Source organism: Neltuma alba, unplaced genomic scaffold (genome assembly GCF_004799145.2).
Source record: "Neltuma alba isolate B1F8T4 unplaced genomic scaffold, ASM479914v2 tig00004918_pilon, whole genome shotgun sequence".
NCBI classification, from domain to species: domain Eukaryota; kingdom Viridiplantae; phylum Streptophyta; class Magnoliopsida; order Fabales; family Fabaceae; genus Neltuma; species Neltuma alba.
Window position 1 is genome coordinate 16,813 of NW_021633908.1, and position 13,415 is coordinate 30,227.

The following is a 13,415-nucleotide window of genomic DNA, read 5'->3' on the forward strand; positions in this document are numbered from 1 at the left end:
CTTATTAGGCGATAAATATGTAAGAAAACGTTATTTATTTTTCAAAAACACTCTTATTATCGAGAGTGAGTGAAAAATTGACCAATAATTAATGCAGTGTACTAATCATTAATTAAACGACTCAAATATTAAAAAAAAATACTAAAATTTTTTAGACAGTATTAATATCTTTTATGAATAAAAACAAATTATTTTTATCAAAATTTTCTTATATGTGAAATCAGAAGGAGTGTTTGGTCATCAAAGCCAATAGCTGCCCCACACACACACATAATATCATGTCTTTCCGAATTCAAGTTGTTCCATTTTAATCTCATTATTCTTAATTCTTTGCCTTCAATCAAGCTAAGTAGTCGCTTTGTTGATTAGACATATGGATGCAGTTTTAGCAATTTTGTTTAAAAGATAATATAAATAAAGTTTAGCGTATATCATGGTGTCTTCCTCTGTGTTAACATTTTATTTGAGATGAGGCTAATAATTTTGTAAGATGGACTGTTTTTCTTGCCTTTAATAAGGTTACTATGCGATCAATATTTAGTTATTTACAACTACAATATATATATAATTGAAGCGTAGTTAATTCTACGATTATGAAAATCATAAATTTTCAAAATAAATATATCTATTTATGAGATAAACAAAATAAATAAACAGATTAAGCGAAATTTTGAAAAAAAATCATTAAAATTTTATTAGTGAGAATAATCTAAATCAAAATATTGATATTTTGTGCGTATAAAATTTATTAAGCTATTCTCGCTAATTAATAAATTTTTTAATATGTGACTTTTCACTCAATTTTTCAATGAATGGGTGGATAGATGGATAAATAATTAGATATACAACATAAATATTGTAAACTATCTTATTTAAATATATATGTTGATGCATACGTTTCTGTACTATTATCTGCATATTATATTTATTTATTTATTTATGAGATAGAACAAGCGCGAAGGCGCCTTCAGAATTATTCATAAAATATAGTTGTATCCCTTATCACTTGAAATGGAAGAGAAAATATTTTTTTAATTTTTAATATAAGTTAAATTTGTTAATATAGAATTGAACAATCTTGCGATGGCAGTTAGTTCAGATTATGAAAGTTCTGAAATTCGAAAACTCCTGTGTGGGAACGAAAAATACTATGCGAAAGTTATATTGTGTTCCGGGTCCGGCAATATAATATTCGACTTCGAATAATTTATACTAGTATTAAATAAAACAAATACATAAATAATCTAATAATACCTTGGAGGAGTTAACTATGGGGAGAATTTCCAATAACAAGTGAGTAGTTATTACCTTAAAACTTGTTATTGTGAGCTGCTTTATTATCACTTGAACTTTATTGTAATTATTTTCATTACTTGGAACTTTATAACAATTCTCCTTTAATTACGTGTTGTGGGCCTATATAATAATAATAGAAAATTATTATTATTATTATTTGTGATTAATATTAGCCATCAAAACTGATAAGAATGATATTTATTTTGTAAGGTGGAAAAGAAAATAGAAAGAAACTGAGCAAGTTGATGGGACGAATTGAATAGTATTGATCGACGCCACCTATATGAATTAATCTGAATATCATTATCCGCCAACTGTTTATCTTGTGATTTGAAAAAAAATTAGGGAAAAAAAGGAACTGCCAACTGTTATAACTGTTTGTAAATTTTATGAATTGAATGGATTGCAAAGAAATATTTAGTCATCCTTTTCATGATTTGGAATTTTTCATCCGGATACTGCACAATTGTCACTCTGCTGTCTCCATTTCAATTTCCATAAAGTTTGTATAGCCTTTTCCCCAGACAAATAAATAAATAGACCGAGCCACTTGTTGCAAAGTTTGAGTGCCATTTTGTTATAAAAGACCAGGCAAAATTGAAGAGAAAGAGTCCCTGTTTAAAAATTTTGATGTACAAAACCTTATATACATATATATCCCAAAAAGAAGAAGAGAAAAAGAAAAAGAGAAAGAGATTCACTTGTATACACACACATAGATGACAGAAATTTACACAAAAAAAAAAAGACTAGAGTGAAGGATGAGGATTCAAGAAACAACAAGAGCAGCGTTAATGATCAAGCAAAACTTGGGAAGGTCTTGCTTGGAAATTCTTCCTCCTCTGAAAGTTATGGCTTGAGGGTTATTAAAATTCTACGCCAAAAATTTTTTTTTTGACCATTTATCGTCGAAACATTTTTTTTAGGGTTGAATTCAAATGAAGTCATATTAGTAGTCCATGAATGAAATTCACCCTAAATATATTTTTGTAGAGATTTCTAATTAGCTTAAATGAACATAATAGGGCTTCTAATAAAAAATCAACTATAATATTGACACAGCTTACGAAAATGTTTAATTTTCCTTTCCATAACGAGAACAAGACACCTTGGTGCAACTTGGAGATAACATCGCTTTGAAGTAATGGAAGTATTATGCCCAGTGGCTCCGGAGATGTTGAACAATTCCCTGATAAACTATAAAGTTCCAGATATTGATATATATGAAACATTAATTCCAGAAATACCAAGGTGATCCAAATATTCATGTATTTGGAACATTCAAAAACATATTTTGAGGTTAACCCTAGTAGCTAGCTATTCTTTCATGAACCAATGTTCCATATCTCCACATCTTTAGAAAGTTTAGAACTGAGAGCTCTGCATCACAATTTATTAAAAACCTGATAAGAAAGGCCACGCTCCACAAAAAAAGATCGAACTCAAGACAAACATGAGAGAATGATGTTATACCTAATGTGCCTTGGCTCACAAATCACATCTTCAGGTGCCTCAGGTCTTTTAGAACCGTCTAATGACGAACATTTTGGTGTAAATACGATGCCAGCGTTCTCTTGCATAGATAACCCAAAAGATTAAAGACAACATTACAGCTGCAGATATGATGACTAGTCCAACATAAATCCACAGACTAAATTTCAGCAGATTGGGACAGTAATTGTTGCTGATGTTTCTGAATGTTTCCCGGACAAAAGCGCAGTCTGCCAAATTGATCAAGAATGGACTGTAATGGTACAAACCATAGCTCACATTGATAGCTGCCACCATTTGCGAGTATATGATAGGGGTCATCCTGCCGGGTGTGGTGCAAATGCCTGATGAAGAAACCTGGCAAGTGTAATTCTTCCACGTCTGCATAACAGATAATGGATGCCGTGCACAATAATGTATCAGCATGTAATTTGGATGGAAATGAGCAGACAAGGTGTTTTGGTCCACAAAAACTGGTTTCATTTTGGAGCAAAAAATGATATATCAACAATAAAAATGTAAAGCTTTATCACACTAAAGTTGTTTATTTGGGTTGAACAATATTATTGCGTTCTATCAATAATAAATTTTTTTAGGCATATCAATAAACAAGAACAAAAGAAAGGTGCTAGCGAGCCAATGTCTGGCTAGGCTTTCCTGACCACAAGATTTCATATTTCACATGAATTTCTTTAAAGCATTCCGTAATTGGAGGATAAAAATTTCACATTTCAGTTACAAATAGCCTACCTTGGGAGCATTATGCAAGGTCACCTCCCCGGCTGCACACTGCCTGTGTGTAAGATTAGAATTGAATGGACTGCAAAGAAAAGGCATCGGGGGCCCTGATTGATTGTAATACAAAGGTCCAGCAGAAGATGGGAAATTCCTGTTTGTGACATTGGCAATGATGGAGTCTACCATCACAACAAGTTGGTATGTCACTTCTTTGCTTCGGTACAAGGCTTCCTGGGCTGTTTCATGGTCCACGCAAGGAAGAATATCATCCAAGGCGGTATGAGCTGTAGGATTCTGAACCCACTCATCCATGGCAACACATGTATCTCCCACAACACTAGTGCAAATATACAATTAACTTTCCCATAACATATACGCAGCATAAGTGAAAATAGCAGCCATGAACTTCATCAAATGATATGGAATGAACTTCCCCGCAATTGCTACGTGAATGAAATACTATACGAAGTCTCAAACACCATTCAGACAGAGCATTCAACAAATGATTTTTCGCTCTTCTTTTCCTCATGTTGACAGTTTTGTTTTGTTTGAAAGTAAAGCATGACTTTACTATTTCTAAGAATTTACAGTTTGAACTCCAAACCTTCTCAGCAATAGAATCTGGAATGGCTATGTACTCAATAGAACCTTCTTAACATGCTAATACAGAGAAGTTTCTATCTGTGATTACACATTAACTTCAACAAAGATGCTCCTTTTCCTCTGTTTCTACCTTTCCATTCGTTGCTTCCTACTCCGTGTCTCTCCACCTTTACCGACTACAGTCATACAACAAAATCCATGCTGCTTTCTCATATCAGGTACTATCCAGCGAACATTAGGCAACAGATCAATGTGAGTTTCTAGTTGACAAGTCACGACTCAATGGAAACTCTAAAATAATATGATATCAGCAAGCACAGAAGCACATCCTAATCATCCATCTGATTTCAAACTCCCATGATGGCATTTGGCATAGAAATGGTTCTATGTCAGGATATATGTATGACACCAAGGCAACACAAGTTCAATATAATTGAATATTCCATGCAAACAAGAACTTACTTGTGAAGAAAAAGAAATACACCGCAGAGAATAAATGTGCCTGCAACTAGAATCCAGCCGACAATTACCAAGCTGCAGCAATAAGAAGTGCATCAGTTACTGACTGAGAATTTAAATAGAATATAATAACAATCGCAACTAAACAAACGAAAAGGATAAAACATGAAATATCTTGATGAGTAGAACTTACAAGTATACAAAACACTCCAGCCCACATAAGGAAAATACTACAAAAGAAAAGGTTTCACGAACAAAAGCAAATGAGATGAGATTTTGCTAAACCTTCAGTATAGAGCAATAACACGAGAATATACAGGATGATGAAGAAACATACAGAATCCAAGAAATGCAAGAAAGAGCATAGCAGCAGCAACAATGATCAGAGACAATCTCCTACAGAGAATAACAGAATAACAGAGGATGATTGTAGGTGAGAGATATTGCAAACACTAGATTGAGATTATAGACTTGTACTTACATTCCATCAATGCCATTTCGTATACCCTTAGAATTCTGCTTTGTCTTACTAGAAAGTGTGGCAGCGGCAGTGTCTATTTTTGATTTAACATTGTTGATGTTCTTCCGAATATTTGGTGGCAAAAAAACTGCATCAACTCCAATCACCTTAGCTGTATCAAGATAACTTGACACATTCCTGAGATTTTTAGCAGTGAACTCAGCCTGACGCGCAACATAATCCAGAGTGTTTGAGGTGCTGGTGTAAAACTTCCCCTGACCAGTGTAAAGGATAATGCATCCAGCTCTGAAATCATTAAAATCACATGCATAAGGATTCACAAAAACAAAAAAAGCATCAAACAAGATTCGATTTGAGGAGATGGTGGGGGGCAGAGAGAGAGACATTGCCGCAAGGGTGAAAAGGATGAGAAAGATGAGGGACAAAGCATAGGCTACTCGAGAATAGCCATAAGGCTCTGTAGGACAACAGCAGTAACACAGACAAATGAGGGATAAGCAAAGCCCAAAAATCACGAACCAAGCTCCAGCAATGACAAAGAAGGGGACCGCAGTAAAAGTTACTGACTGCACGAAAGTAAGAACAAGTTAAAGTTAGTAAAGCATTAGATATTTAGGATATCTGGCAGCCTACCTAGGCAACAAGAGGAAAGCTTGAAACTTAATCTAGGCAACATTCTAAATTATACATAAGGCAACATTACATTCATATGACCAAATTTTGGTCTGGAATTTAAGGAGCTCACCTCGCATTGCGCGCATTTGCATATTAGTAAGAAGAACCAAGAGCATACAGAATGAACAAATAAAGCAAGAGCAGATAACAGAGTGCTATCAATTTCAAAACATAATTCTCCGTTTCTTTTATTAATATAAGCGAAATATATATATATATATATATATATCTGTGCGTGTGTGTGTGATCACCCTTAGCAAGAGAGAGATGCCAAAAGTACATGAACAGCGAAATTCCCGGGGAAAAAGAGAGAGAAAGAAACTAACGGCGTAATAATGCGGATTGCTGATATTCCAACCACCATTGTAAAGATTAAAATGGTCGAGCGGATCTTTCCGACGAGTTCTTTCCTGAGCCAACACGAGAGACCTTTTGGCCGCAGTTTCGTCCGCCAGTGGTCTCCTCGTATCCCATGGCAGTTCCACATTATACGGTCTTAAGCTCACCACATCATCCACGCCATCTAAAAGCCACAGTCTCATGCATTAAAAACGAATAAAGTAGAACAAATTATTGTAAACAACAAATAGAAAGAAAACGAAGAATTTTACCGGGAATAAGAGAACGCAGAGGAGAACTCGGCGAGGCGGAAACGAATAATACGAAGAGAAATAGAAAGAAGAAGAGATGACGAAGAAAACGGGAATTTGATCTCAAGCATAGCATATTGTATCAATGCTTGTGTTTCCGTTCACAGTTCACATACGCACTGGTTTGAGAGAGAGAGAGAGAGAGGAGGAAGAGAGGGGGGGGGGACGAAGAAGAGAGTGAAAATGGTAGGTGCTTGGCTTTATTTTCAGGTGAGATTTTGCGCGTTCAATTTCATGATTTGCGTTTTTTAAAGCGGTTGACCTTTTATACTTTGTTTGTCCGCAACAATTTTGTGTGACGAAAATACCCTTTAATTCTTGATACTCTGCCGCTGCCTCGGCTGATGACAAGGCCGCCCGCAATACAGTAGTTCTGTCTGCTGAAATGACCATTTTATCCAGTCCTCAAGCACGATGGTAAAATACAACAGCGGAAAATTAATTTTCCAGTAAGTTTTAAATATTAAATTAAATCATCATCCATGTCAATGTAAAATATATGTAGCCTAAAATATCTAGACATTATGCATAAAATGAAAATTACGAGTAATTGATGGTTAATAATAATTTAGATTAGAGTTGACAGATTGTGATTGTAAATATTTTAAAATATATAGCCATGTAAAAATGTTAATGTGAAATAAAGTAAAATAATTTACACATTCATTTAGGCAAACAAATTAATAATAACTTGTAACCGATTTGAGCGTTAGCCACGTCAATACACGCCTTCCCCGCTTCTATGCAATTGCAACCAATTTAGAGCGTTAGCCTAAACACAAACAAGGAAAACATGGTATGAGGTTGCAAATGCACATCTAATGCAAACCTCGTATGTTTTTATTTTAGGAAAAATTTCTAAAAAAAATTCTCATTAAGATGTTTATCACTGGAAGGTATATAAAATTTGTTTAAGAATACATATTCTTCAATGGATGTAACACTTTTTCAGCCATGTATAATATATCTTTAACTTTTATATAGTTTAAGATATGTCACACACTTCCGGTCGAAAAAAGATACGTCACACGCAGCTGAAAAAGAATTATATCCATTAAAATGAGTTACACGTTTTATTTCAAAAGCAAAACAGAAAATATTTGTATATAACTAAAGATATGTTGCATATAGTTAAAGAAAAATTGTTACCACTAAGAATTATTTGTACTTATACTCAGAAGCCAGTATTTTAAACAATTTTTAGGGATTTCTTAGTAATAAATATTTCTAATAGGAAATTTTTTTATAGAAATTTTCACTTTATTTTATTAGTTTTGTATAGACTAATTTTGACTATAATACTAATCAGAGTTATGGTAAGCTTTAAACGGGTTCAACTTTTAAAATTTTGAAAACTCTATCAACCTTAATGACTATTATTAAGTAGAAAGAAATTTGTTAATGATATAAACTCATTATATTTCTATTCAAATTACTTGATATATTAAATCATATTTTTTATTCAATTTGGAAAAGTAAATTATAATACATATAAAGTGAATTGCAAACTTTAGGAACTTTTATAGATAAGTAAAACCGAAGATTTAGGTATAAGAAAGTATAATTTCACCCACCTCTCTTTACTATTCTTCATACTCAAGCAAAGATTTATATAAATCTGTGTGTGTCATGGGTTTATGAAAATGACCCGAGCTTGATCTACTTACTCTTTACGCTTAATTTTTGTTCATTATTTTTAAGTCAGGTTTATTTTGGCAAGCATTCTGATTTGCCTTTATCTTTATATATTTATCAACAATCTTTTATTAAAATTACAATATGCACAGAATATTCTCTAAAACATGTAACAAGTATAATGGCAAAAAAATGTAACAATTATTTAATATTAAATTATACTCCTCTGATCCTTAATATTAAACCTATTTAACTAATTTGATTAGATTAAGAAAGTTAGGTAAGTTAATTAATTATAAGAAATGTGACACGTTTTTTCTAAAATACCATAATCATCTTTCTTAATACCCCATCTTCCTCTTTTACTTGATTATGGTTGAGAGAGTATCTATAGGGATAATTTAGAAAAAATTGGTAAATATGATAAATGAGTCTTATATTTAGGATAAAACTAACTCAGTAATTGGGTCCTATATTAAAGACCGGAGGAGTAAAACATATAAATACTTGTAAAAAATTATATACTACCTCTTGTCTTTAATACAATAACTAGTTTGACTTTTTATTTAGTTCTAAATATGATATCCCAATTTACTTAGTCTCTCATATTTATCTATTTTTTTAAGATAGTTCTTATAATAGTTGCACATGTTAAATATTTCATCAAATGACACTTGATTAGTGAGGGTATTTTAAAAAAAGATAACATCAACTTATTACAAATAGCTAACTTAACTAATTTTGTTAATCTACTTAAATTAGTCAACTAGTTTTTATATGAAGGATCGGGGGTAGCATTAATCATATTATCATTAAAATATTGAAATATTATAATAAGTTAAATTTAATTCAAAAATCCTATAATTTCTTGCATGTAACTCTTCCCTATTTCTAATTTACCCTGAATTTATATGTGATGTGTGATTGGATGGACAGTTTTTATACTTTCCCCAACGAAGGATCTATGTGTGTATGAGTGTGTCGGATTATAAATCAAACTCGAGCGAAATGGATGTTCTTCCTTTATGATGCCAGTGGGGTTAATTTTGTAGTTTTGAAAAAAATTTTCTGTAGTTAAGTAAAAGACCTGGGGAAAAAAATGAAATTGCGAGATCTAAAATGGTGTACTTTTTAAGTCTTACAGTCAATGTAAATTTTTGTCTAAAACACTTTTCAGTTATTAATGTAGGACCTAATGGTAAAATTGATCTTCAGTGTAAATGTAAACCATATTTCTATATTTATCAATTTTTTTCAAATTAGAAAAAATATGTTATATTTATTATAATTAACTAATTTACCTATCTTTTAATCTAATCAATTAGTTAAATAGGTTTTATGATAAAATCAGTATTATTTATCATCACATCTCTGGCCAGCTCTCACTATATCAATTAGCCGTCAGCATGACTAAATAAATAGTCACACTATGGAAACATCTATTATAAGATGATGCACTTCACCACTCAACATGGACATGGATATATGATATGAATATTGATGCTTTTTACTCACGGTGGAACATATCATGTGGTTCAAGTTATGATCTTTGAATTTTCCAATTTATTTACAAAAAAAAAAAGATACAAAACAAAGCAAATATACGCCAGCGTGGATAAGAAACTGAAGAAGAGTGAGAGTCAAGAGTCTGAAATGGATGAAAGCCGTGCTTAAGGTTTCTGAGCAGAAAACATAATGAAGGACTGCTGAATTTTGCGGGAGTAATTGGTGAGACCACATGATGTGCAAAGGTCTTCTATCTCTTCCTCTGTCAAATAACTATAGCCCTGCAGAGTTCTCTGCATATCAGAATACCTTCATATCATCTTCCATGGGATTTAATAGAAAAACCCAGTAAATTGTACAACCCATTCAAATCACTCATCAATAAAACCTGGGTATATAGGTAAGGCCCAAGAGAGTGTCTTATATCAGTGAGTTCGACACCATATTCTAACCTAAAACCTTGAGATACTACCTTTATGCATCATCTTTTTAACTTTGTATACCTCTTCTTTAGTCTCATTTTATCCTGTCTAAAGTTTGGACATGCACACGCGCGCGCGCGCACATAGGAGAAATGAAGGCTTCTAGTGATACTCAACCTCCATGTTTTTAAGTTCCTTCACTTTCGAAGGTTTTGAAGGGGATATTAACTCATTTACTAGTGTCATTTGATATTTTATTTTTCCTTTTATTCTTTTCCTTCGTTCTTCCTCCTAGCTTCTAAACATTCAGATGATCAAATACTAGTAGTCTCTCCGGATGATAACTTGATCCACACAAGAATGGAGTCTAGTTCATAAGAACGATCACTGTGTAAAATAGTAGTAACATTGTCGTCTACTATGACAAAGTCATTAAGGATTAAACCATGATAGGAGTTTACCTCTCGGAGAGGCCGTATAATCCAGGGAGTTGAAGAAGTGTAACGAAGAAAAGTGCTTCCCACAAAGACTCCACCACTTTTTAGTATGCGGGTGATTTCAGCAATCTTAAACAAGTTAAAAATAGCAGTGTCATAATGCAAATTACATATATTTGAATGGTGCGACACAAAGGGAACAGAAGACGATGCAAAGCACATTAGTGAAAGCAATCATGTTCACATTAGAAGAAGCAAAATTCATAGTGTTCCTTGTGATTAGCTCTGTTTGAGACATAAAACAAGAAAACAGGCTAAGAATAAAGGGTTCCGGATTTGAAGTGAGGAGCAGTGCACAACATATTTGTGCGAAGGTCATAATGGAAGAGGCAGCAATGAACATGTCAAGTTCATCATACACAGAAAGACACTTACAGCATTGGAGGGAGATGGCCAACAATGCAAGGCTGCACCAGCATGAACAGCATCAACTGAACCTGAAGAGAAGGGAAGCCTAGAAACATCTGCCCTTACCAGAGCAAGATTACTGCCAACAATCAAATGAAACTAGATTCAGGACAGCCATATATCCTTACACAAGTTTAAACCAAAAAGAAAACAGAGAGAATTAAAAAAAGTTGAATTTCTGAGATGCATCAAGTTTGGTTTCAAGCTGAGGGCAACGACAATCATACTTGGCTAAAAGAGTTTCATCTTGCTTGATGAAATTGTAACACTGGCGAAGCATATTTTCAGAAAAATCTAGAGCAATGACACCAGAATAGACTCCAGAGCTGGCAAATTTTCGGGAAAATAAACCACTACCGCAGCTGACATCAACAAGAAGACCACCCTGAGCAGGTTTGAAGTACTCTTGAGCCATTTTGAACTGCATTATAAAGGAATGGCGATGAGGGTAACGTGTTTTAAATTCCAAGAAAACCAAAGAGATGGAAAATGACAGTAAACAAGCATCGACAAATTCTAAAACATTCTTTTTGGACAACTCTCGTGAATTTTCAAGTATTGACACATCCTAGCCATATAATAGGATTGACAGAATACCTCTTCATCACGGCCAGGAAAACCACTTCGATTGAAATTTTGACGCCAGCCTCTCTCGTACAAGAATGAGACAAGTGGACTCCTAATGGATTGGTAGAAACAAAGGAAAACATAAGAATTTTCCCATGTGATTGAGCTATGCAGGAACTCTTATTAGATGACAACTAGTCATCATATATGTTAAAAACAAGAATTCATACAGAAACAAAAATATTTGTCCCTAAAATAAAAGTTAGAAAGTTAGATGGGATCTACAGGACCCAAAGAAAAAAAACTGGGTGTGTTTCACGTGACTGTCTGCCTAGTCTTGCGCTATGAAACTGGAATTGGAATACTAATCTACTTATACCTGAAAAGCTCAGTCCTGACTGGTTGAACTTCGGTGTAATCCCTCAAACCAGCAGTGACAGTTAGATCCAGAAACATGTCTTTGCTAGAGTATGACTTATTGCACCTTCTACACTTAAAACCAGACCTGTAGATTGCTGATCTGAAGTTCCACATCCATAAGTGAACAACTATCGGATAGGATTCTCAGATACATGCAGAAATAACTACACATGCGTTGCGTTAATTTCTCTTCAACTTACAGGTTAAGTCCAGGAGGACCTTTTCTTATCAAAGGTTCATAACATACTGGGCAGGCAAAGATTTCAGTTTCCTTTGCTTGATCCTGTCGCGTACTTGTATCCTGAGGGCAGAAAATTCAAATACTAATATGAGTTGGAGTTAGAAGAGGATATATTCGATTAACATGAATTTACAGTTCTTACAAATGATACAAGTATTTATCAATTAGAACAGAAATTTCGAAAAAAATCTGCTATGTTTACTAAAGAGGAGTAACATTGTCTTATATCTGCTTAAAATCCTTCCCTATATCCTGTTACTAAACAATGTCAAGTTAAATCAAGGACCATAGTGAACAATGGATGAAACAACTCAGAGTTCAATAACAGGTAGGACTAGTCCACAGCTAGATGCACAACAGTGATTTCAGATAGACTTCTGTATATTCCATTTCTGATGAAACCCAGGGAAATTCCAACTTCAATGAGACTCAATTGTACAGCTTAGAGTACAGCTTTACATCAATTCAACCGCATCACAGGCTTGATCGATGATGGCGGTAAATCATCAGGAGTTCTATTATCACACCATTTACTGGGCATGGGATTTCAACTCCCCATGGTTGACTTGGTAATTCTCGTTCCACCATCATAAATACATCATAATTCGAATTCTGCATGCATGAAACTATTTCCAGCAAGGCAAGTGATGAAATTTGCTGTAGCAGATGGCTTGAGTGTGCAGCGAAGTTATTCTTTTTAATTAAATTATTGGTATTACTTCAAAAAGAGGACAGTTAAGTTATGATTAAACAGATAAAACTTCTTATTAATATCAAGAACCAATTGAAACCATCGCAATTCCAAAATTCTGTCATGTCAGCATACAAAGATAAATGTCGGCGCTTCACTTTTCGTTCGTCCAAGTTTCAGAAACAACCCAAACTCGACAAAATATCAGAGTATGACAGAAAGATGGGACATAATTTCACATAAGGAAAAAAAAATTGAAAAGGGGGTACACACGGTATACCGACTCCATAAGAACAGCGGAGCTTGCACGGATGGTTGAGGAAGAGGGGAAGCGACGAGGGAGAAAATGGAGACGAGGAGGGAATTGAGAATTCAAAGCAACGAAGGAGCATCTTCGGAATTCGAGTTTGTGGATAGGGTGAAGGAAAGGAGAAGCAGCCATGGCCCTGAAAGTTCTTCCTCCTCAGCTTCAGTCTTCAGCTACGCGTCCCAGACTCCTTCACTCACAGAGCGAAAGGCCACCAAAGAAACAAAAAGGTGGCTCCAAACACCCCTCCCCAAACCAACCAAAAAAAAAAAAAAAACAAAGCCTCTTATTTTTTTAAAAAAAATGTTTAGTTTTCTTTATTCGCGAA

The 13,415-nt window shown here is 34.1% G+C and overlaps 2 protein-coding genes across 4 annotated transcripts; both read right to left on the reverse strand.

Moving 5' to 3' along the window:
- Positions 1 to 2,356: 2,356 nt before the first annotated feature.
- On the reverse strand, positions 2,357 to 6,476 carry LOC114746143 (uncharacterized). 2 transcript variants are annotated; one of them, XM_028934333.1, is made up of 10 exons: positions 6,355 to 6,476; positions 6,070 to 6,266; positions 5,453 to 5,634; positions 5,069 to 5,353; positions 4,925 to 4,983; positions 4,781 to 4,817; positions 4,591 to 4,662; positions 3,538 to 3,862; positions 2,770 to 3,168; positions 2,357 to 2,676 (listed from the first exon to the last, which is right to left on the reverse strand). In XM_028934333.1, the coding sequence occupies exons 1-9, from the start codon at positions 6,467 to 6,469 to the stop codon at positions 2,818 to 2,820; spliced, it is 1,623 nt and encodes a 540-aa protein (XP_028790166.1). In that variant the 5' UTR covers positions 6,470 to 6,476; the 3' UTR covers positions 2,357 to 2,676; positions 2,770 to 2,817. The 2 variants fall into 2 exon arrangements, with proteins under 2 accessions (XP_028790166.1, XP_028790165.1); XM_028934332.1 differs by having other exon boundaries at positions 4,781 to 4,841.
- Positions 6,477 to 9,512: 3,036 nt separating this feature from the next.
- LOC114746144 (uncharacterized methyltransferase At2g41040, chloroplastic-like) lies at positions 9,513 to 13,344 on the reverse strand. 2 transcript variants are annotated; one of them, XM_028934335.1, is made up of 8 exons: positions 13,061 to 13,344; positions 12,049 to 12,149; positions 11,808 to 11,948; positions 11,459 to 11,540; positions 11,089 to 11,282; positions 10,829 to 10,940; positions 10,418 to 10,522; positions 9,513 to 9,815 (listed from the first exon to the last, which is right to left on the reverse strand). In XM_028934335.1, exons 1-8 carry the CDS (start codon positions 13,220 to 13,222, stop codon positions 9,699 to 9,701), a joined length of 1,014 nt encoding a protein of 337 aa, XP_028790168.1. In that variant the 5' UTR covers positions 13,223 to 13,344; the 3' UTR covers positions 9,513 to 9,698. The 2 variants fall into 2 exon arrangements, with proteins under 2 accessions (XP_028790168.1, XP_028790167.1); XM_028934334.1 differs by having other exon boundaries at positions 9,513 to 9,827.
- Positions 13,345 to 13,415: the final 71 nt, after the last annotated feature.